This window comes from Orycteropus afer, unplaced genomic scaffold, assembly GCF_000298275.1.
Source record: "Orycteropus afer afer isolate SDZICR_OR568_19922 unplaced genomic scaffold, OryAfe1.0 scaffold00441, whole genome shotgun sequence".
Classification (NCBI taxonomy): Eukaryota; Metazoa; Chordata; class Mammalia; order Tubulidentata; family Orycteropodidae; genus Orycteropus; species Orycteropus afer.
In genome coordinates, this window is record NW_006922028.1 from 1,489,009 (window position 1) to 1,514,887 (window position 25,879).

At 36.9% G+C, this 25,879-nt stretch overlaps 1 protein-coding gene across 1 annotated transcript in view; it reads left to right on the forward strand.

Moving 5' to 3' along the window:
• Positions 1-25,879, forward strand: part of CEP85L (centrosomal protein 85 like) — a 217,553-nt gene that overhangs the window by 16,543 nt on the left and 175,131 nt on the right. The window contains exon 2 of the mRNA XM_007954193.2: positions 10,359-10,520. Within this exon, the coding sequence (XP_007952384.1) occupies positions 10,359-10,520 (162 nt within the window). The remainder of the gene's footprint in view (positions 1-10,358; positions 10,521-25,879) is intronic.

The window sequence follows — 25,879 nt, forward strand, 5'->3', positions numbered from 1 at the left end:
GTGTACAAGTACCTGTTTTAAGTTTGTGCTTTCAGTTCTTCTGAGTATATACCTAGGAGTGGAATTGCAATGTCATATGGTAAATCTATGTTTAATTTTTTGAGTAACTGTCAATCTTCTCCACAGTTGTTGTTGTTGGTTACTATTGAGTCAGTTTCTACTCATAGTGATCCTGTGTACAAAAGAATGAAACACTGTCCAGTCCTGTGTCATCCTCATAATTGTTGCCGAATTTGAGCCCATCATTGGAGCCACTGTGTTAGTCCATCATTGAGAGTCTTCCCATTTTTTTGCTGACCCTTTACTTTACTAAGCATGATACCCTTCTTCAGGGACTGGTCCCTTCTGACAGCATGACCAAACTATGAGAGACAAAATCTGGGTATTCTTGCTTCTGAGGAGCATTCTAGCTGTACCTTTTCCAAGACAAATTTGTACATTATTTTAGTTGTCCATGGTACATTCAGTATTCTTCTTCACTACTACAGTTCAGATGCATCATCTCTTCTGTGGTTTTCCTTATTCATTGTCCATCTCTCACATATATACAAGGCTATTGAAAATATCATGGCTTGGGTCAGGCACACCTCAGTCTTCAAAGTGACATCTTTGCCTCTTAACACTTTAAAGAGGTCTTTTGCAGCAAATTTGCCCAGTGCAATGTTATTTTATTTTGTGACTGCTGCTTTTGTGGGTCTTGATTTTGGATCCAAGTCAAATGAAATCCTTGAAAATGTCAATATTCTTTTCATTTATCATGATGTTGCTTATTGGTCCAGTTGTGAGTAATTTTGTTTTGTTTATGTTGAGGTATAATCCATACCGAAGAATGTAATCTTTGATCTATATCAGTAAGTGCTGTAAATCATCATCACCTTCAGCAAGCAAGGTTGTATCACCTGCATATTACAGGTTGTTAATGACTATTCCTTCAATCCTGATACCACATTCTTCATATAGTCCAGCATCTCGGAATATTTGTTCAGCTTGCAGATTGAATAAAGTATGATGAGTGAATACAACCCTTGTGCATGCCTCTCCTTATTTTAAACCATGCGGTATCCCCTTGTTCTGTTCAAATGACTGCCTCTTGGTCTATGTACAGGTTCCTCATTTTTCCTCCAATTAAGTTTTCTGGAATTCCCATTCTTCCAAATCTTTGAAACTTAGGAGGCTGTGGCTCTACTCTTTGGAAACCAGACCGGGGCCATGACCCCACTCTTTGAGACCTGGGCAGCTCTGCTTCCTATGTTCCTTCCAACAGTTCTACTAATCTCCAAGGTGTTCCTGACATGGTTCTTTCTTGGAGAACAATAGTTGTAGCTCCTTTGACTTGTTTCCTGCCTGAGGAATTCCAGAAGGCAGACACTGTTCTTTCCTTTTACTGTTTTACTGTCCCTTTCAGTCTAAGCTGATGGGTTATATGCCATGGTAGTTAGTTAGATCTATCAGCCACAGGCTTAGTTTCTTTTTTTTAAAGATTGTGTGTCCATATCCTTGGTGAACATTTTAGGACACATGTCCTTAGTCTGTACAACAAAATTTTCTAATTTTTGTTTTCATTTTGTACAGTTCATTTTTAACTCCATCTCTTTCCTTTCAAAATGATAAGCAGAAAGGGGAAGCCACGTGGCTCCTTTAAAGTATCTCACTTGGAAGTCTCCTCAGCCAAATATTAAATTCATCACATACAAGTTCTACCTTCCACCAGACATTTGAACATAATTCAAACAAGCTCCTTGCCACTGCATAAAAAGTGTCAACCTTCCTCCATTGTCCAATTACATGTTCATCATTTCCTTTTAAAGTCTTAACAGAAACACATTAACATCCGTATTTCTAGCTACATTCTCTCGCTGACACCATACATGTTCTCTAAGATGATATTTTCTTTGTAGCTCTTCTTAATTCGTTTGAGCCCTCACCAGACTTGCCCTCTGATGTCCATAATTCTACCAGCAGTCTCTTTGAGGCTGTTATTGTTGTTAGGTACCATCAAGTCGGCTCTGATTCCTAGTGACACTGTGTACAGCAGAATGAAACGCTGCCTGGTCCTATGCTATTGTCACAATTCTTGCTATGCTCGAAACCTTCATTGCTGCCACTGTGTTAATCCATCTCATTGAGGGTCTTCCCCTTTTTCACTGACCCTCTACTTTACCAAGCATGACATCCTTTTTCAGAGAATGGTCATTTCTGACAACATGACCAAGGTAGATGAGATGAAGTCTAGTCATTCTTGTTTCCAAGGAGCATTCTGGCTGTACTTCTAGGACAGATTTTTTTGTTCTTCTGGCAGTCCATGGTATTTTCAGTATTCCTCGCTGACACCATAGTTGAAAGGCATCAATTCTTCTTTGGTCTTCCTTATTCATTGTCCAATTTTTACATGCACATGAGGTGAATAAAAAAGAAAAATATGACTTTGGTTAGTCTTCAAAGTGACATCTTTGTTTCTTAACCCTTTAAAGAGTTATTTTGCAGCATATTTACGCAGTGCAAAACAATGTGTGATTCTTGTCTGCTGCTTCCATGGGTGTTGATTGTGGATCCCAGTAAAATGAAATCCTTGAGAACTTCAGTCTTTTCTCCATTTATCATGATGTTACCTACTGGTCTAGTTGTAAGAATTTTTATTTTCTTTATGTTGGGTTGTAATCTATACTGTAGACTGAAGTCTTTGATCTTCATTTTCAGCAAGCAAGGTTGTGTCATCTGCATATTACAGGATGCTCATGAATTTTCTTCTAGTCCTAATGCTGCATTCTTCTTCGTATAGTCCTGTTTGTTGCATCATTTGCTCAGCATACAGAGTGAATAAGTATGGTGAAAAGATAGAACCCTGATGCACATCCTTCTAGTTGTAAATCATGCAGTATCCTCTTATTCTGTTTGAACAACTGACTGTTGGTCTGTGTACAGGTTCCTCATGAGCATAATGAAATGTTCTGGAATTCCCATTCTTGACAGTGTTATCCATAATTTGTTAATGATGCACATAGTTAAATGCTTTTGCATAGTGAATAAAACAAAGATAAACATCTTTCTGGTATTCTTTGCTTTCAACCAAGATCTACCTGACATTCATGATGATGATATCCTTCATTTCACATCCTCTTCTGAATCCAGATTGCATTTCAAGGATTTCCTTGTCAATATACTGCTATGACCGTTATTGAATTATCTGCAGCAAAATTTTACTTGGCTATGATATTAATGATATTGTTTGATAATTTCCACATTTTGTTGGATCACTTTTCTTTGTAATGGGCACACATAGTGATCTATTCCAGTCAGCCAGCTAGCTATCTTCCAGATTTCTTGGCATAAACAAGTAAGTGCCTCCAGTGCGTCAGCCATTTGTTGAAATATCTCAATGGATATTCTTTCAATTCCCGGAGCCTTGTTCACCAATTCCTTCGATGTAGCTTGGGTTTCTTCCTTCAGTGCCATTGGTTCTTGATCATATGGTACCCTCCTGAAATAGTTGGACTTTGACGAATTCTATTTGGTATTGTGACTGTGTATTGCTTCCATCTTCCTTTGATGCTTCCTACATCATTCAATATTTTGCCCATAGAATCCTTCAGTATTGCAACTTGTGGTCTGATTTTTTTCAGTTCTTCCAGGTTGAGAAGGTTGAGTGTGTTCTTCCCTTTTGGTTTTCTAACTCCAGGCCTTTGCATATTTCATCATAGTTCTTTTCTTTGTCTTCTCAAGCTGTCCTTTGAAATCTTCTGTTCAGCTCTTTTGTTTCACCATTTCTTCCATTTTCTTTAACTACTCTGTATTCAAGTGTAAGTTTCAGAGTCTCTTCTGGCTTCCATTTTGGTCTTTTCTTCCTGTCCTGTCTTTTTAATCACTGTTTGGTTTCTTTGTGTATGATGTTCTTTATGTCATCCCACAACTTGGCTGGTCTTCGGTCATTGGTGTTCAGTGTGACAAGTCTGTTCTTCAGATGGGCTCTAAATTCAGGTGGGATCTAATCTACATCATAATTTTCCTCTCGTGGAGTTATTTTAGTTTTCTTCAGCTTTAGCTTAAACTTGTATATGAGCAATTCACGGTCTTGTTCCATCAGTCAGCTCCTGGCCTTGTTATGACTGATGATATTGAACTTTTCCATTGCCTCTTTTCCCAGATCTAGTAGATTTGTTTCCTATGTATTCCATCTGGCAAGGTCCAGGTGTCTAGCTGCCATTTGTGTTACTGAAAAGAGATATTTGCAGTGAATAAGTTGTTGGTCTTGGAAAATTCTGTCATTCGATCTCTGGCATCATTTCTATCACCAAGGCCATATTTTCCAACTACCGATGATTCTTCTTCGTTTCCAACTTTCACCTTCCTGTCACCAGTAATTATCAGTACATCTTGGTCGTGTGTTTGGTCAATTTTAGACTGCATAAATTGGTAAAAATCTCCAGTTTTTTTGGAGTTTTTCTTTGGCTTTAGTGGTTAGTGCGTACATTTGAGTAATGGTAGTATTAATTGTTCTTCCTTGTAGGCATGTGGATATTAGCCTGCCACTGACAACATTGTACTTCATAGATCTTGAAATGTTCTTTTTCATGATGAATGTGATGCCATTCTTCTTCAATTTGTCATTCCCAGCATGGTACATCATATGATTGTCTGATTCAACATGGACGGTACCAGTCTATTACTAGTCCAGTATCAGTCTCTAATTCCTAGGATCTCAGTCTTTATGTATTCCACTTCATTTTTGACAACTTCCAAATTTCCTAGATTCATACTTTGTACATTCCACGTTCTGATCATTATTGAGTATTTGCAGCTGTTTCTTCCCATTTTGAGTCATGCCTCATCAGCAAATGAAGGTCTCGAAAGCTGTACTCTGTCCACATCATTAAAGTCAACTCTACTTTCAGGAGGCAGCTCTTCCGCAGTTGTATCTTGAGTGCCTTCCAACCTGACGCGATCATCTTCTGGCGCTATATCAGTTCCATGGCTATTCTCATAAAGTTTTCCAGTAATACATCAGTGTTTCCCTGCTGTTTATAAGGTTTTCAGTGACCAGACTTTTTCAGGAGTGGATGGCCCTGTGCTTCTTCTCAGTCTGTCTTTGTCTAGAAACTCTGCTGAAACATGTCTACCATGGGTGACCCTGTTGGTATTTGAAATACCAGTTCCTTAACCTCCAGCCTCACTGCTTTACATGCAAGCCACCACAGTATGACACACTGACACAGTATGGCAAACTGACAGATAAGTGCTGGCAAGGAAATCTAGGCTTGTACTATTAGACACCTTAAAACTCTTGCAGCCTCTACCCATTGCACAATTCCAAAACCACTTCCACATTGTAGATGTGTGTTAGAGCAGCACCTCATTCTTGTGGGACCAAATTCTTTCTTAGTTGTTTAGTGCTACTTTAGGAGCTCTGGTAGCATAGTGGCTAAGACACTTGACTGCTAACCAGACGGCTGGCGGTTCAAACCCACCAGCCACTCCTCAGAAGGAAGGTTGGGCAATCCTACTTCCATAGTGATACTGCCTCGGAAACCCAGGGAGGGGTTGCTATGAGTCGGGTTTGACTCGATGGCACATAACAACAACAACAACAACTACAACAATAACATAACACAAATACCACAAGTGGATGGCTTTTTCAAACAGAAATTTGTTTTCTAACATTTTAGGAGGCTGGAAGTCTGAGTTCAGGATGCCAGCTTTCAAAATGGCAATGTATTATTCAGAATTCCATCATAGCATGGATGATGCTCTCTGTCGGCTCTGGAGGAAGATTCTTGTCTTTTTTGAGCTTCTGCCTCCTAGGAGATCTTCACTTGATGTGGCATCTGTCTTCCCCCATCTCTGTTTCCTTGTTTAATCTATTTTATATCTCAAAAGAGATTGAGCCAAAATACACATACTAATCTTGTCTCATTAACATAATAGATAATCTTTTCCAAAATGGTATTATAACCAGAGACATAGAGTTTAGGATTTACAGCACATATATTTGGGAAACAAAATTCAATCTATAACACTCATTATAACATTTTTTATTTTCTTTCTTGGGGAAGAATGGTACCGTGTTTTTGTTAGTGGATTTTCAGGCTGCTATTAATGTAGCCTGTGTGGTTTAATGTTTTATTTGTCTTTTTTTTTTTGGTGACTTTTTGGAATATTTTGACCTTATTGGAGATGGTTTTGCATATTTATTAGGAATTTTGACCATCAGCCGTTCAAATATTTAAAATTCTTTTTTTGTGTATGGCTGCTTCTATAATATTTACTGATCTTTAAATAGATACTTAAGTGCAAAGGGGCTGGATGGTTAGTTTAAAATCTTCTGTTGTTTGAAATAAACTGACAACCACCACCAAAATATCCTCACTTTAATTTATAATCTAATTACAAGGCTTCCAAGATTCTAATTTTATTATATGAACATTTATTGGGTGTCTGATGGTAACAATGAGTACATTTATTGAGATCCTACTTAATTGTCCAGCTCTGTGCTAGGTCTGGAGAGTAATGGAAAAAAAAAGAAATTGCCATTCTTCACCATCATAGCTTTGGTAAAGGAGAAGACAGTCATGTAAATATGGGTAAATGTAATTTAGAAAATGCTATGATGGAATTTTGAGTAATACATTGGGAGTACCCATAGTAGTAGTTATGTAATGTCACCTGGAAGAATCAGGGAAGATACCTAAAGCAGGTTATGTCTGAACCTGAACTCTTAAAGATGATAGAGAAGGGAGACAGTTTGGAGTCATGAAAGTGCCTGTTTGGAGGCTGTGATTAGGTAAGTGTGGTGTGAGAGTATATGTAGGGGAGCTGAGGTGGGAAGGTAAGGGTTGCAAAGTGTTGGAAAATGAGGCTGCAAACTTTAAAGGCTTTTGAGTTTATTTTTAATATGCTATAAAGAGTCCACAGACCTGTGTAAGTAGGAGAATGACAAACATAATTTTATTTTTGCATGATAATTCTGATAGTAGGGTAGAGGCTGGCTTGGATGACATTCCATCAGGAGACTAGGTTCCAAGAGGTTGTTGCAGTAGTCTAGCCAAAAGATACAATCTGTGACAGGGAAATGGAGAGGAGAAACCCAGTTAAATTAATGCTGCTGAAATGAAATGAAGAGTTTCAGTAACTGATGAGATGTATGTGTTAAGGAAAGGAGGAAATTGTTTGTTATAGTCCCTGGATTTATTCCTATATACTTTAGTTGTACATTGACTTTTAGTGATATGGAGAATTGGGACAGTTGAAGACCACTTTCTAAACTTTGTTCAAAAGTATTTTGTACTTTTTACATCTCAGGGATGGTCAACTGTAAAATACATGCATCTGATGTCATATAAGGGTCAGTGCTCTCTGATATTTTTTATTTTGTTCTGTTCTATTTCATTAAAAAAAGGTGGTCTCAATCAGTTAAACTAATTTTAAGACCCACTAATGGGTTATAGCCTGCATTTTGAAGAATTTGTATTCAGGATTTGTATTATGTTTACACCTTTATTTGTAAAAGTGTAAATATGTTTTGTCAATAGTATTTTTATTTTGTTCTAGCTTGGAGTTGTCATTAAAGAATTCAGTAAGATTAGTTGTTATTCTGTGTGAAAATACAGCTACATTAACATTGTGGAAAGCATGAGTATTGTATCCATTTTTGCTTCCAATTTAGAAAATCTTCAGAAAGAAAAATATAATAAGTTGCTTCTTCAGTTGGTGCTAATCTTTTTCCATTTATAGTGTGAGAAATACTAATTTTTAATTAAGTGACCCTTGGGCATTTATATTCCATTTCAAAAAGACTTGAAATTGATATTGAAAAATGTAACATTTTATTCCAGAGAGAAGTTCAGTATATAGTATCTTGAGATCATTGCTGTTCTTACTGTAGTACTTCTGTCTTTGCTGTAGAAAGAATTGCTTTTCACAGTATTACTTCTAGTATGTTATTACCGTTGTTGTTATGTACCATCGAGTTGGACCTGACTCATAGCAACCCCTCCTTGGGTTTCTAAGGCGGTATCATTATGGAAGTAGATTGCCCAACCTTCCTTCCAAGGAGTGGGTGGTGGGTTTGAACCACCAGCCTTCTGGTTATCAGTCAAGTGCCTTAGGCACTACGCCACCAGAGCTCCCTCTAGTATGTTAGGACCTGTGTAATACTTTATTGCCCAGGCATCACTGAGCCTTGTTTTAAGTTTTTTTTTTTTTTTTTTTTTTAAGTGCATAGCATATATCTAGAAATTGAGTAGCTGCCATTCAGTAGTGTAGTGTTATATAACTATTTTGTGAGAAATTTTTTGTTAGTCACATGATAAACATATTTCGTGTCTGCTTCTTGCTTTGTGAGTCTGGATCGATTTGTCTAGAGACAAAACATGTTACTCATCTCAGACTGTGAATTCACTCAATCCAAATTAAAAAATAGAATGTTATTTTATTCATGACATTGTTAATCATCTTCAGCATTCCAGGCACACAATTTATGTTGGATCTTTTTAAAAAGAAGTGATGGTATTTAAAGGTTAAGACAAATGTGAATTGAGGCTGAAGGAGATAAACTTGTACAGAAAAATCTATTATTTTTTAATCTTCCTGTCATTTGGGAAACCTGAATGAATTGTCTTAACCTCTTTGAAAGGAAAAGTTTAACAAAAGTAGGATCATAGTGATACTTTCATAAGGTAATTAAAACGTCTGCTGATGTAAAAAAAAAAAAAATAAATAAGTTCTGGATGGGACATCTGTTTTCCCCATTGATTAATCTAGTAATTGGTTCGATGTCATCGGACTTAGTATCTGCATCGTTCTTTCAGAGTTCTTTTGATGAGGATCCCTTCCTAGAAAAAGGAAGATCACACTGGTCTTTTGTCAAGATACATGAGTACCCAATACTTCACTGCTAGAGCCCCCTAGTCTAGCTTAAAAACGTTTCATAACTTTTTTCTTCCAGTGACCTGAACTAATTGTGATAGTATTGAAATCATTGTGTTATTATTAATATGTTGTTGTTGTGTGCTCTTGAGTTGATTCTGATTCATAGTGAACCCCATGTGACAGAATAGAATTACCTCATAGGGTTTTCTAGGCTGTAATCTTTATATAGGAGTGGCTCACTGTGTTTTTTTTTTTTTTTTTAACCTGTGGAACTGCAGTAGGTTCAAACCGCCAGCCTTTTGGTTAGCAGTCAGGTGATTAAATGGCGGGTGCACTACCAGAGCACCTTATTGTGAATGTATTTATTGTATAGTAATAACTATATATTATTTGTATATTAGCTAAAATAAAGAGCTAAACACTTCTAAGATTTTTATTTTGAATTCTAAGAATTTTTTTTCCTTTTTATGTTTATAGATCAGAATCATTTTGTGTATTTTTGAACATTTGAAAAAAGTTGTGTGTTGTTTGATTTATATATTAGAATGTATCCATCTTGTTACATACTAGGCCAAAATAAGGTGGTGTTCCTACCCAAGGAAAAAAAAATCTCCAAGATTTTAGTTTTTATTGAGTACAGGTATAATTACTGGGTTTATTTGTAGTAGAAGTTAAACATTTTTAAAAAATTACATTTTTTTTCTAAGTATCAATGTAAAGTATCATAATTAAAAGGAAAATAAAAGCATAAAAGTCAAAGAAATCTCCAGTAATCTTACCATCTAACGAAAACTACTAGTAGTATCTTGTTCTAGTCATTCTGTGCATTTTTTGTTTGTTTGAATCTTTACTGTGTATTGGATGCAGCACTAAGGAAGGAACTGGATACATGGTCTTTGTCTGCAATGGAGTATTGCTACAGTTTAGCAGGAAGAAAGATAGCTAGACACAGACCAAAAAAAACTTCAAAGAATTCCCAGACACATGAAACCTGAGATTTTTTGTGAATTATCTATTTGTATCAATTTATTTTTATTCTCTCACTGAGCATTTTAAATACTCCTTTTTTTTTTTTTTAAAAAAAAAAAACACATTATTTTAACAACCACACTTATGTTCCCTTTCCCTTGTTGGGCTTATTTTTAATTATTCCCTATTACAAGATAATGCTTAAGGATCCGTCTTTTCTCTAGAATAATCTGCAAGTGTTGGATTATTTCTGGAGGAATGAGATTAATGAGATGCGTATGAAACATTTAAAGACTAATGTTACATATTGCCAAAGTTTTTTTTCTGTCATGAGTAAATTTTTATTTCCATTAGCAATGGGAACACACAAGTGTCCACTTACAGACAGGTGGTAACTGCACTTGAGGTGCATTTGGCTGAGAATTGAACCTGAAAGGGGAGAATTCTACCGCTGGACCACCAGTGCCCCCTGCCTATACATAAACATTATATATATGTGTGTAATTATTGCATGTTTTCCATTGTAGGCCCAGATTATTCTTCATCAGCCTGGTTACCTGGTAATGAATCATTGTGGCAGGCCACGACTATTCCACCTAACCATCGAAATAACTATACCAGAAGACATAGCATAGCTTCTGACAGTGGAGACACTGGCATTGGAACTTCCTGTTCTGACAGTGTGGAAGGTGAGTTGAAATTCTTAGCTTTTAGAAGTGAATCTTTGGAGAATGGCTGTGATATGACACTAGTCAAAGAATTTGTTTTATTGTTCCAAGCTAAGAAATTATAAAGTAATATTTGAATGTTTAATAATGTTCAGTGTTGCTATATATCAAATGAAATTGTCTCACTGGTCATATTATAGGTTTATCTGTCCTTCAGTGTTTAAAATTTAACTTCTTATTTTGAGATAATTGTGAATTCACATGCAGTTGTAAGAAATAATGCATACACCTCTCCCTACCCCCTAAATGCACCATTTGGCCAGTTTCCCCCAGAGGCAGCATATTTCAAAATTGTAATACTTTATAATAATTAGAGTATTGACATTGATATAGTCAAGATACAGAACATTTCTTTCATTACAAGGATCCTTCATTTTTTTGCCCTTTTATAGCCACACCCACTTCTCTCTTGCCCCTCTCTCCACACTACTCTTTAAACTCTGGCAACCACTTACCAAATTTTAAGAACGTTATAGAAATGGAATCATACAATGTATAACTTTTTGTGACTTTTTTTTTTCAAATACAACATAGTTCTCAGGAGATTCACCCAGATTGTTGGATATATCTATAGTTCATTCATTTTCATTCTCAAGTAGTATTTTATGTTGAAAAACTGCTGGATTGTTTATAGTTTTTGTCTATTATGAATAAAAATGCTATAAATATTCATGTACAGGTTTTGGTGTGAATATTATCTTCATTTGTCTGGGGTAGTTGCATATTTAGTTTTTAAAGAAATTGCCATACTGTTTTCTAGAGTGGCTGTATCATTCCCGCTGGCAATGTATGTATGAGTGATCCAATTTTTTCTTCAGTCTTGCCACAATTTGGTGTTATCACTCTTTTTTATTTTAGCCATTGTGGTAGGTATGTAGTAGTATCTCACTGTGGTGTTAATTTTCATTTAATGATGTTGAACATTTTTTCATGTGCTCATGTGTCAGCTTCATATCCTCTTCAGTGAAATATCTCCTTGTGTTTTTTGGCTGTGTTCTTATTAGATGGTTACATTTCTTATTGTTGCATTTGGAGAGTTTTAAAAATATATTTTAGGTACTAAAGAGCTCTGGTAGTGTAGAGCATAAGGGATTTGACTGCTAACCAGAAGGCTGGCAGTTCAAACCCACCAGCCACTCCTCGGAAGGAAGGTTGGGCAATCTACTTCTGTAGTGATACTGCCTCGAAAGCCCAAGGAGGGTTGCTATGAGTTGGTCCGACTCAGTGGCACATGACAACAACAACAACAAATCCTTTGTCAGATACATGGTTTGCAAATATTTTCTCCCCCTCTGTGGTTTGTCTTTCCATTTTCTTAATAAGGGCTTTTGCAGAATGAGAGCTTTTAATTTTAATGAAGTCCAGTTTGTCAAAGTTTCATTTTATGGGTCATGCTTTTGATCAAGTCTAAGATCTCTTTGTCTACATTTAGATTCTGAAGATCTACTATGGTCCTTTCAGTCTTGGTAGCAGTTTGTCAGTTTTATTGATCTTTTCAAAGCACCAACTCTTTGTTTTATTTTCTCTATTTTATGTTTTCAATTTCAGTGGTTTCTGCTCTTACTATTTCTTCTAATTGCTTTGGGTTTATTTTATTACTTTTCTACATTCTTGAGGGTGAGCTTAGATTATTGATTTGAGAGTCTTCTTTTCTACTGTATGCATCTAGTGCTATATATTTCCCTCACAGTCTGTTTTAGCTATATTCTGCAAATTTTGATACGTTGTATTTTCATTTTCACTCAGTTCAGTGTGTTTTTTTCATTATTGCTAGAGATGGCTTCCTTGACCCATGGATTATTTAGAAGTGTGTTTACTTTCTAATTGTTTAAATATTTTGTTATTAATTTCTAGTTTGGGTCCATTTTGGGCAGAGATCACACTCTGTAATTTGTTCTTTAAAATTTGTTGAGGTTTATTACATGGCCCAGCATGTGGTCAGTTTGGCATATGTTTCGTGAATACTTGAACAGATTGTGTATCTGCTCTTGTTGGGTGGATTGTTCAATAAATGTCTGTTAGATCTTGTTGGTTGATGGTGTTGGGTTTTTCTATGTCCTTGATGATTTTCTATCTAGATGTTCTATAAGTTGTTGAGAGAAGAATGTTGATATCTTCAGCTGTAATTGTGGATTTGTTTTTTCTTTCAGTTCTATTAGTTTTTGCTTCATATTTTTTATAGTGCTGCTGTTTTGTGCATACATATTTAGAATTGCTCTGTATTCTTGGCACATTGACTCTTTCATCATATATATCCTTCCTTGTCTCTGGTAATTTTCTTTGAAGTTTACTTTATCTGATGTTTGTACAACCACTCCTACTTCTCTTTGATTAATATTTTTATGATATATGTTTACTTAACACATTTACTTCCTTTTACTTTTCAACATACTTGTATTGTTGTATTTTAAGTGAGTTTCTTATAGAAGCATATTGTCATATTTATAAACCCACTCTTCTAATCTTTGTTTCTTAATTGGTACATTTAGACCATATACATTTAATATAGTTATTGATATGTTAATACTTAAGCCTTTCTGTGTGTTTTCTCTGTTGTTTTTCTTGACTTCCTGAAAGTTACTTGAACATTTTCTAGAATTCTGTTGGGATTTATCTATAGTTTTTTTGAATGTATCGCTTCGTAAAGCTCTTTTAGTGGTTGCTCTATGAAATACCTAGAATAGGCAAGTATAGAGTGAGCAGAGTTTATTAGTACTTACCAGGGGTGGATGGGAGGGAAGGGGAAAGGAAGACTCAATGATTGGAGGACACTGAGCTTCTCTGAAGGTTGATGGAAAAACTTAGGAACAGTTAAGGGTGAAAGTTAACAATATGGTGAACATACAATGTCACTGAACTATACATGTAAAAATGGTTGAAATGTCAAATATTCTGTTACATATATACCACAATTAAAAAAATACATTTTTTAAAATGCATTTTTTGAAATATAATTTATGTATACAACACGAAAGTGACATGGGTAAGTGCATTTTTTTTTTTTTTGCACTGTACCCTCCCCTCCCCTCCCACACCTGGTAACCAACAAAGAAAGACTTTTTACAATAATGAACTAATACTATATTTATCCTTCTGTGATTGACTTATTTCACTCAGTATAATGTCCTCCAGGTTCACCCACATTACGAGGTGTTTTGGAGATTCTACATTATTCTTTCATGTTACGTAGTATTGCATTGTGTATATGTACATAGTTGGTTATCCATTCTTTTGTTGATGTGCACATAGGTTGTTTCCATCTTTTGGCTATTGTAAATAGTGCTGCTATGAACATGGGTGTACATGTATCCATTCTCCTACTGGCTCTCACATCTTTAGGTATATAACAAGTAGTGGGATTACTGGGTCAAACAGTATTTCTAATTCCAGCATTTTAAGGAATTGCCATACTGTTTTCCACAGTGGTTGTATCATTTGACAGTCCCACCAGCACTGTATGAGAGTCCCAATCTCTCCACATCCTTGCTCCACATCTGTCATTTTCTGTCTTGTTGAACTTTTGCCATTAGTGCTGGGGTGAGATGGTATCTCATTGTTGTTTTGATTTGCATCTGTCTGATGGCTGATGATCATGAGCATTTCTTCATGTATTTGCTGGCTGCCTGAATATGCTTTTTGGTGAAGTGTCCATTCATGTCTTCTGCCCATTTTTTAATTGGATTGTTAATCTTTTTGTTGCTGAGGTGTTGGAGTTTTCTATAAATTTTAGAGATAAGTCCCTTGTCATATCTGTAATTATCAGCAAGTATGAATTTGTTGCTGTCATTTTGTCATGTGCTTTTTATGGTGTTGATTTCTTTGTTCTACATAATTTTCTGTGCTGAGCTCGTTTTGTTTATGAATTGTGTTATCACTTCATTGCTTTTGTTTTAGTATTGCTAAATATTTGTACTGGTCCTCTTTTTTATTTTGATGTGAGGGTTTATCATTTTTCTTTGACTTTACCTTGTGATTTGTAATTTCTTCTCAAGTTTAGAACAGTCCGTTCTGTCTTGTAATTGTCTTGACTTCCCTATCATTTAGAAGTTCTGTAACTACAAAGTTTTTCTCTTTTTTTGGTTTGTAGTTGTCTTCATTTGTCAATTGATGTCTCTGGTTCCTTGTTTACAATCTTGTAGGCTTATTTACTTTGGATACTTCCATAGCTGGGTTGGTTTCTGGGTTATGTCATCATTTGTGTTAATGGTCAGTTGTTGTTTGCTGTTATTGGTTCTCTGTCCAGAGGACTCCCTTTAGCATCTCTTGTAAGCTTGGTCTGGTTTTAACAAATTCCCTTAATTTCTACTTATCTGGAAGTGTCCTAATTTCACTATCATATTTGAGAGACAGTTTTGCTGGGTATATAATTCTTAGTTGGAAAATTTTCTCTTTTAGTGTTTTATATATACCATCTCATTACCTTCTCACTTGCATGACTTTTGCTGAGAAATCAGAGCTTATTCTTATTGATTGTCCTTTGTAAATAACTTTTTGTTTTTCCCGGGCTGCTTTCAGGATTCTTTCTTTGCTTTGGTTTTGATGAGTTTGATGATGATATGCCTTGGTGATTTTCTTTTGGGTTCTATCCTGTTTGGGGTTCTTTGGATTTCCTGAATGGATATAGTCTCATCTTTCATCATATCAGGAAGGTTATCTTCCAATAAATCTTGGACAGTTTTCTCAGTGGTTTTCTTTTTCTCTTCCTGTTCTGAAATTCCAGTTACACGTAGGTTATTCCTTTTGATGGTATCCCACATGAATCTTAGGCTTTCTTCATTTTGTTTTAATCTTTTTTCTGATTTATCCCTTTCCAAAGAAGTATTGAGGTATTTGCCTTCAGTCTCACTAATTCTGTCTTCCATTGATTCAGTTCTCCTCCATTTTCCATTCGATGTGTTATCTATTTCTTAAAGGTCAGTATTAGTTTTCTGGATTTCTGTCTGTAGATTTTGTATCGTTTCTAATTTTTCATTTATTTTGTCATTTTGTTCTTGTACTGTCTTTTGAAATTGTTCTAGGGTTTTGTCTTTGTTTTCCTCAATTTTATCAGTGTTTTCCTGGATCTGTCTCTCAATCCATTGAAGGTACCTAAATAAAATTCTTTTGAATTTCTTGTCAGGGAGTTCCAATGCTGTGTCTTTCTCAGGGATGTGTTTTAGGTCTTACTCTGGTTGCTTGTTTCTTCTGCTTTGTCTTGCTTTTTCATATTTTCAATTTAGAGATCTTCCTTTGGTTATTCTGTTAGGGTAGATCTACTGGTGATAAATTCTCTTTATTTTTCTATCTTCATTACGTACTCATTTCTAAAGGATAAATATGTGAACTGTGATGCTCTGTTGTCTCCAAGGCATTGTGACATTTTTGTGTTTATATTTAATTGGTGATTGTATGTTAGAGTGACTTGCCCATGAGTTTCATTTTCTTTGTTTTGTTTGTATGTTACCTGTGTAAGCAGGTTACTGCTATGCTCTTCTGTTTTCTAGTTGGCAGCACTTATACGTTCACCACCTGTCTCCTTTCCCATTGTCTGCTTCCTGTATGTTCCTGCCGCCCTTGGTAAACAGAGCCTATTCTTAGGTCCCTGGAATCCTAATGAGAATGCTATCACTTTAAAATCCAAAATGGTCACCACTTGTAAACATTCAAAATGGCTGCACCCTCAGTCACTTTAAATATCCAGAATGGCTGCACCCTCGGCCACTTTAAATATCCAGAATGGCTGCACCTTCCTGACAGCTGAAAGTCCATAGCTCAGGTTGTCTCCCTCCTTCCTGTTTCCCTTCCTAGTCATAAGCCATGAGTGCAGCTATCCCTGCAGCCCTTGAGGACCAGGGCTGATCTTTAGGTCAATTCTCAGGTTCCAGCACCACTTGGAAATATTCAGGCTGTTGGTCCTATCAGAGTAGCTGATAGTGCCCTGCCCCGACTGTCTCTGTACTCATTGCTTTCATTCAGGTTTTTCTGCTAATTGGTGCCTAATCTACTTCTGTATACTTCCTTTCAAAGTTCAGGGCTCCAGGATTATTTTCTGCGTCTCTGTCAATTGATTGCTCTTTTCTTTGTTGAAGAGGGTCTGTGGAGCTTGTCTGTCTATTCCACTATCTTACCACAAGTTTCAATAAAATACATTTTATATACATAACCTATCACAGTCCACTAGTGTCATTATTTTACTAGTTGAAGTAAAATATAGCAAACTTACCCTATTTATACTCTCTTGAACCCCATATATAATAAAATTGTTTACAGTATTTCTTCTACATCCATTTAGATCATATCAGATAATGTTAGAATTTTTGCTTCAACTATCAAACTTAACTTAGGAAACTTAAGAGGAGAAGGAGAGCCTGTTGTATTTATATTTTAGCATTTTAGCTTCCTATATTCTATTCTACTTCCTGGTGTTCTAAGAATTTTTTTTTTTTTTTTAATCTTTTCAGTTTAGAGAACTTCCTTTGGCCATCTACTGGTGATAAATTCTCTTTATTTTTCTATCTTGATTATGTACTCGTTTCTAAAGGATAATTGCGCTGGTTACAGGATTCTAATTTGACAGTCCTTTCCTTCTGACTCTGCTGGCATGATTGTTAGACCTTTTGTTATAGTCCCACAGGTTCCTGATGCTCTGTTAATTTTTTTTCCTCATTTTTTTTTGTCTGTTGTTGTTTTAGTTACCTAGTGCTGCTCTGACAAGAATATGCCACAAATGGGATGGCCTTAACAAACAGGAGTTTTATTCTCTTACAGTTTGGAGGCTTTAAGTCCAAGTTCAAAGTGCCAGGTCTAGGGGCTGAGTGAAAGCCCCTCAACCTTGGTCTTCAGCGCTGCCTCCTGCTCCCAGCCCATTGAAACTAGAGGCTCTTCTTCACTCAGACAGCTGCTGGGTTGCCGAGGCTGAGAAGCCCAAGGTTGACAAGTAAAAAGGCACAGTCCTGATGTTACCAAAACACACTATAGGCTATTTGTTCAACTCCATTGAAAGTCCCAGGATCGACAGAGCATGGAAGGCTGCTGAGTAATGACATGGCTACATGCAGGGTTTAAGTGTGCCGTGAACTAGAGACCTTTCCCAAAGCTGTTTCTTACATATGGGAAGCAGACCACATACCCAAAGCAGCTACTCAGCTGCTCCAATAGATTCCACCATGGAGTTGATTACCAGTGTCACATGTGGAATAACTACATTCAGCTTCCCAGCCACTCAACCAGGCCCAGCCATGTTGGCACACAAACTTAACCATCACAGTTGTTCAGATTGGATAATTTGTATTTTTCTGTCTTTCCAATTCACTGATTTTTTTCTTCTATTTACTCCTTGCTGTTGAGCCCATCCAGTGAGTTTTTAATTTCTCCTATTGTACTTTTCATTTATTTATATTATCTCTCTGCTGAAACTTTCTATTTTGTTGTTTGTTTAAAGCATGTTTGTAATTGTTTGTTGAAACATTTTTATGTTGTCTCCTTTAACATTTTTGTCAGACTAATTCTAACGTTTCTGTCATCTCAGTGTTGGCATCTATTGATTATCTTTTTCATTTAGTTTGAGAACTTACTGGTTCTTGGTATAAAAATAATTTTTGATCGACACTGGAAATTTTTATAATGTTATGAAACTCTGGATTTTATTTAAATCTTCTCTTTTTACTGGCTTTGATACTGCTCTGGCAGATGAAAGGGATGAGGTGCCATCTTCTTACTTCCAGATAGAGTTAACAGGCTCTCCAAGTGGTTTCCACTGACTTCATGCTGTGGTGGCCTGATTACTGCTGTTGGTTAATGGTGAAAGTCCTGACTCATGACATCACCTCAGTGGGAAGGAGAAGGGACACCCCCTCACTCTTGGGTGGAATGAAAGTCTTGTCTGCTTGGCCTTCTCTGGCAGCCACCTTGGTGGGGCTAATGAGGTGCCTTGATTCAGCCTGGAGTGGATGAATATCTTGGCTGACCAGTCGACTTTTGTTTGTGTGGGTCATAGATGTAGGTGGGCCTAGAGTTGTTTTCTGTGGTGTTTGGCTGGAGAAGAGCAGTTATTGTCTAAAAATTTTGTCTTGTTAGGCTTACCCTTGGCTATAGAGAATAAACTTTTGTTGGAGCTTTTTTGGGCTGTGTCATTGGTGTTTTTGGGTTACCAGTTTCTTCAGCTCCAAATCTGAGATACGTAAGGCAAATAAAACTAAACTGGGAGAATTTACCACCAGCTTGTACCTTAGGTCCCAAGGAAAAAAAGCTGGTCTTCTCTCTTACAACTTTTAGAGGCTTATGTCTATTTTATATATAATGTCCAGGGTGTTTAGTTCTGTTTATCGGAAGATACAGGGAAAGGTACATCATCTTCATCTTCCTTCATAGATATTTTTATGACTTAATCTTGTTTAACTATTAACAGTCATCACTTTGCTAGCAGTTATACAGAATATTGATTTCATTATGGTCTTGCATCTAATTCCAGTTGACTATCTAAAACATACAACACAAAGAAAGGAAATATATATAAGATGGTAAAGGGACAGATAATAGGGATATGTTTTCTATTAATGATAAGGCAAATACTATTCCTTTGTTAAATGGAAAGAACTGAAAATAAATATGTAGTGATTCTCTTTAATTTTTTTTGCCTTAAATTTAAAATTTTATATCCTGTTTTCAGTTTTATTTAGTTTATGAATATTACTAGAACTATTGATTTTATTATGAATTTGTATATATTATCATTCATATTGGAACCCTTGAAATAGAGTTAACACAATATTGACAGCTGTATAATGGAGCTTTCTACTTGCTTGATGCGAAATAGCATTTTAGTATAGTATCCGGTGTATTCTTCTATTGCAATTGACTTTAAAGACATCTAAGATAAAATTGGTGCACTAAAAAAAGAAAGTTCATTTCAGGAAAGAGATAAAACCAAACCAGATAATTTTCTCTAAAAGTGAGAGGCATTGTTTCAGTGTGAGCCTAGTGATATTTCTGAAATACTGAAGAAAACATTTCTTTATACCCAGCACCACCCCCCTCCATGTTTCTAGGTACACTAATGGAATGTTAAGTTATAAATGGAATGCTTTTTGACAGTTAGGATTCATTTTCTTTTGGTAACAATAAGTCATAGTGTTAGAATTAGATGGGACTTTAAGGGCAATATGATTAAACTGGCTATCATATAACTGAACAAACTAGACTAGGGTAAGATGAAATGACTGATATTGTTAATACGGTGATAAAAGGCTTGTGCTGCTTTTAAAATCTAGATGTGTCACTTAGCTATCTGTGTGACCTTGAGTAATTTCTCACGTCTTTCAGCATCAATTTTTTCATCTATAAATTGGAAATAATAACTCTTATGTATTATGGGGATTTAATGACATGACTTTCATATTGCTTAGCATAATTCTTTGCACTGTTATCATTGTTTAAGAAAATGTTTCTCATTCTCCCTCCTTTCTCTCTTACTTTTCTCATGTGTCTCTCAGATTTCCCCACCCTAGGGAGCTTCTCCAATGGACTTACCTACAATATTGACATTTCTGCCATTACCGTCACAGTTTTGAAGCACTGCTTTATTTTGTTTGATGAAGATGAGCCCTCTATCTTGTTTATTATTGTGTCATAGAGCAGGGATTGGTATGTATGAGCGGTCAGGTTTTTTTTTTCCCCCCCAAATGCAACAATGAATAATAGACTTTCAATTAAGATTCCTGTTTGCAGCCATGTATTTAATTCCTGCTTTTGTACCTGGTATTTTTTGAGCGTCTTTTTTGACCTCTTTGATAGTCCCACCAGATAGGTGAATTCTCTCTGGCTGTAGTCCCAAGATTGGTATTTTATACTCTGGTTCTTCTGTCCTGCTTCATTAATTAACAGTCTTCATCTGTTTTCACCTCTTTCTGATGCTTATCCTGTATTGTTCATTGTTGTGGATTTGTACCTTTTTTATGACTTTTCTGCCATTTTAGTGGTATTAGGAAGGAGAGAATGTAACTGTGCATTTACTTAGTGATCTTGAACCACATATCCTGTAATATAGTTATAAGTGAAAAAAAAAAAAGAGAAAAAGAATTTAATAAAATGATTGTAGCACATTTCATTAATGTCAGCTATTATTATTTCTTCTGTTTTCCCGAGGTAATAATGCACATTTAAGAAAGCATGAAAGATGAATGTATTTTAAAAGCAAATTTATGCTTCAAATATTATTAAATTTATGGTCTTTGAAAATATTAATCTGTATAGAATTACATAGAGCAAAAATTGAAAACTCCCCTTGGTTCTTTTCCTTCCCCAATCTTTGTTTTGCTTTCAGAGGTCATAAGTGTTGTTAGTGTCTCACGTATCTTTTCAGACCTTTGTGCATTTATTTGCATACATGTAGGTTTTATAATAAAACTGAATCGTGCCACGTATGTCTTATACTTTTCTTTTATGTTTTTTTTTTTTTTAAATATTTTTACTGTGAAGTGTTTCATAATGTATGAGAAATAATGTTTAAAGAATAATAAAGTGATCATTCATGTGTTTACTACTCAGGTTAAGAAGTAGAAGAATATCAAACTGAGAAAAACTTGTGTTTTCTTCTATCTGATCTTCTTTCCCGTCCTTCCTTTCCTACTGAGATAGCCATTATTGTATTAATTATTTCTGAGCCATTAAAAGAAGCACTTGGTTTTTAAAAGTTGAGTAGCAAATAACAAATCTATGAGTTTAAAAAGAGGAGATAAAAGCTTCTAGGAAAAGATCAACTCAGGGGAGGAGCTCTGGGACCTGGTTTAGCTTCAACTTGCCTTAGAATTTACATGAGCTCCATTTTGAGAATTTAGAAGTCAGGTTTCATGAGAAACATGAAGACTCACTATATCAGGGCATCTAACCAAAAAAAAAAAATCCCAAAATACCAAACTCTTTGCCATCGAGTTGATTCCAACTCATAGTGACTCCCTTTGGGTATCTGAGGTGGTAAATCTTTATGGAAGTAGATTGCCCAGTCTTCCTTCCGTGAAGTGGCTGGGGGTTTGAACCGCCAACCATCTAGTTAGCAGTCAGATGCCGTAGGCCCTACAGCATCCAGCAGAGGTGTATTTCAGAAGTGGATGGCCTCATCCTTCTTGGTTTGTCTTAGTCTGGAAGCTCCACTGAAACCTGTCCACCATGGGTGACCCTGCTAGTATTTGAAATACCAGTGGCATAGCTTCCAGCATCATAGCAACATGCATGTCACCCCAATATAACAAAGCAAGAAGCTGACTGTGGAACAGACCATCATTTGTTCATATGCAAGTTCAAATGAAGCCGAAGAAACTTAAGTCCGTGAGAGCCAAAATAACGGCCTTGAATATATTCCACCTGAATTTAGAGACCATCTGAAGAATAGTTTTAATGCATTGAACACCAGTAACCAAAGACCAGACAGGTTGTGAAATGACATCAAGAGGAGCATCATACATGAAGAAAAAAGACAGGAAAGGAAGAAAAGACCAAACTGGATGTCTTAGGACACTCTGAAATATCCTCTTGAACAGAAAGTAGTTAAAGTGAATGGAAGGAATGATGAAATAAAGAAGCTGAACAGAAGATTTCAAAGGGTGGCTTTAGAAGACAAAGTGAAGTGTTATGATGAAATGTGCAGACACCTGGAATTAGAAACCCAAGAGGGAAGAACATGCTTAGCATTTCTCAAGCTGAAAGAACTAAAGAAAAAATTCAAGCCTTGAGTTTTAATATTGAAGGATCCTGTGGGCAAAATACTGAACGATGGAGGAAGCATCAAAAGAAGATGGAAGGAATACACAGAGTCACTATCAAAAAGAAATGTTCAATGTTCATTCATTTCATGAGGGAGCATATGGTCAACAACTAATGGTATTAAAGGAAGAGGTCTAAGCTGTACTGAAGGAACTGGCAAAAAAACAAGGCTCTAGGAATTGATGGGGCTCTGGTAGAGTAGTGCCTAAGGCATTTGACTGCTAACCAGAAGGCTGGTGGTTCAAACCCACTAGCCACTCTTTGGCAGGAGGACTGGGCAATTTACTTCCACAGAGATACTACCTCAGAAACACAAGGAGGGGTTGCTATGAATTGGAACTAACTCAATGGCAGTGAGTTTGGTTTTGATTTGGTTATGAATTGTTGGAACACATAGTGAGATGTTTTAACAAATGGATGCAGCACTGGAGGTGCGTGCTTGTCTATGCCAAGAAATTTGGAAGGCAGATACCTGGCCAACTGACTTGAAGAGATTCCAAAAAAAGGTGATTCAACAGAAGGTAGAAATTACCAAATATTATCATTAATATCATATGTAAGTAAAATTTTGCTGACAATAATTAAAAAATCGTTGCAGAAGTATATTGATAATGAACTACCAGAAATACAAGCCAGATTCAGAAGAGGGTGTGGAACAAGGGTTATAATTGCTGATTTCAGGTGGATCTTGGCTATAAGCAAATAATACCAAAAAGATGTTCACCTGTGATTTATTAACTATGCAAAGGCATTCATCTTTGTGGATCACAGCAAGTTGTGGATAACATTGTGAAGAATTGGAATTCCAGAACACTTAATTGTGCTCACGAAGAACCTGTACATAGACCAAGGTGCAGTCGTTCGAACAGGAGGACAATGAATAAGGAAGACTGAAGAAGAATTGATGTATTTGAATTGTGGTGTTGACAAAGAATACTGAAAATGCCATGGACTGGCAGAAGAGTAAACGAATCTGTCTTGGAAGAAGGAGTGAGAATGGCCAACTTTGTCTTACCTGCTTTGGTCAAGTTGTCAGAAAGGATCATTCCCTGGAGAAGGGTATTGTACTTGTTAAAATGGAGGGTCAGCAAAACGGGGGAAGACCCTCAAAGATATTGTTTAATACAATGACTACAATGATGGGCTCAAGGATAGCAAATATTATGAGGATGGCCCAGTGATCACTGTGATTTGAGCCGATTCTATGGCAAATAACAGCGGCAGAGGTATAGTGTGATCTGCCTGAATATGTTAGTGGGGGGGTGACTGTTTTGTGTTTTTACTTCTGAGTTTCCCATTTCCTGTCTCTGGCTCTTTGGGTTGAAGTAAGTGCCTTTGGATGATGCAGGCAGTAGGGCATAGAGAGGAGAGCAAGAATTTCATGTGGTCAAAGCAAGTATAGCTGTGAATGTGGGTCTGATTCATCTGGGCATTCTGACCTGAAGTTTAAGAGCTAATACGAATGCAGTTGTCATCTTGGTGAAGATGGCATTCAAAATTTCTGTTTCTGGGGTTTCTCTCCTCTAATTTAGCATCCATGAAACATACGGGTGTCTTCCATGTCTAGTGTACGTAAAGCTGTAAACCTGGGATTGTCCTTCACCGTCCTCTGAGACTTCTAATCTGTGTGGCTCTTCTAATTTAATATCTCATGGCTTCCTTTATACTTTCATTTTGTAGACCACAGTATTTCCAATAACTTGGAGAAATGTTATATGGGATACCCCACATACATATAAAACCCCCAAATCAAACTCATTGCCATTGAGTTGATTCTGACTCATAGCAACCCTCATTGGGTTTCTGAAAAAGTAAATCTTTACAGAGGTAGATTGCCCAGTTTTCTTTCTGTGGAGTGGCTGATGGGTTTGAACCACCAGCCTTCTGGTTAGCAGTCACATGCCTTAGGCACTACACTGCCAGAGCCCCCACATACATATATTCCTTCAGAATTTTTGAGGCACCCATTGATTCTTTAGCTTTTAGGGTTACAATTTAGAAGACATAATCCATTCTGAGTCCTGATCATATGTATGCTGCTTCTTTTTTCCCCCTCTAAGAGCTTTAGGATCCATTGTTTCTAAACTTACACATTGATATGTCTTGGTGTGGGTCTTTTTTCTGTCCATTTCTCTGGGTACTTTGTTGGACCTTTTAGTCTGGTAACTCATTTCCTTCAGCTCTAGGGATTTTACCTAACATTTTTTATTGGTGATTTCTTTACTTGTGCTTTTTTTTTTTTTTTTTTTTTTTTTTTAAATCTCTGGAATACTTATTTGGCTTCCAGACCTTCTGAACAGTCTTCATATATTTTTTTTTCTCTTTTATTACCTCTTAGTTTCTGGGCTACTCAGATTTATAACTTTATCGACTAAGATATTTATTGAGGTTCTCGTTTTTACTATCTTGCTTTTGATTTCTATATTTAAGACTATATTTTGTTCCCCAGATATTCTTTTCTTCTAAAGCATTCCATTTTTGTTTCATGGATGCAGTAGCTCATTCATCATCTCTGGATATTGATAGATTATTTTGAAGTTTCCTCCAAGGTGCCTTTTTTCTGTTTGCTTTGGTCTCTGAAGTGAGCTGGCACAGTGGGTTTGGAATGACTGAGGGAGACCAGGAATGGAGTGAGCCAGTGTGGTGGGTTTGGAGTGGGTGAGGGAGAAGGAAGTGAGCCAGTGTGTCGGGTTTGGAGCAGCTGAGGGAGACAAGGAAGGAAGCGAGCTGATGTGGCGGGTTTGGAAGGCTGAGGGAGACCAGGAAGTGAGCAGAGCAGTTTGGAACAGCTAAGAGAGATGAAATTGTCTGTCACTTTGTCATACTATGGTGGCTTGTGTGTTGTTGTGAGGCAGGAGCCAATGCCACCGCTGTTTCAAATGGCAGCAAGGTTACTCTTGGTGGTTTCAGCAGAGCTTCTAGACTAAGATGTACTCAGAAGAAGGAAGAGGCCATATACTTCTCAAAGAATTGGCCAGTGAAAGCCTTATGAATAGCAGTGAAACACTGTCTGATATATTACTGGAAAACTTACATGACTAGCTGCAAAAACGGCAAGGAGGACACGGGTTCTGACCTCCTCTAATCCCACCAGAGGAGGACAGGATTACCAGCAGTAACCCAACGCCTGTTCCTACAAGGCCCGACATGCTGCCTCCCTCCAGCCCTTTCTCCAACCGTTCCTCCCAGAGCACCCACCACCTCTCTCCTGGGTTCGATAATTCGCTGCAATGGCCACACAGAGCTCACAGATTATGGAGTTTTTTAGGGAAGCACCACAGGCTACAATTCTAGTTCAGGAAAAATTGCCCAGTCTCTCTCCCAGCCCACCATCCTTCGGCCAGCAGTCTCTCACACTCTCTTTCCCAGCAGTGCTGGTCCCTCGGTCTTCCCTCAGCAATGCGTGTCTCTTGCATCTCTTTCCAAGCAATGCGTGTCTCAGGAGCCCGTGTCTCTTTCAGCAGCATGTTTTCCTCAACCAACAGTCAAAGTTCTGCCTCTAGAAGGCCTCCTTTTGAGCCCGGCAGGGTGGTCAAACTAGCCAATCATAGCATCAGAACTCTAAGCACCTGAGAGAGAGTGGG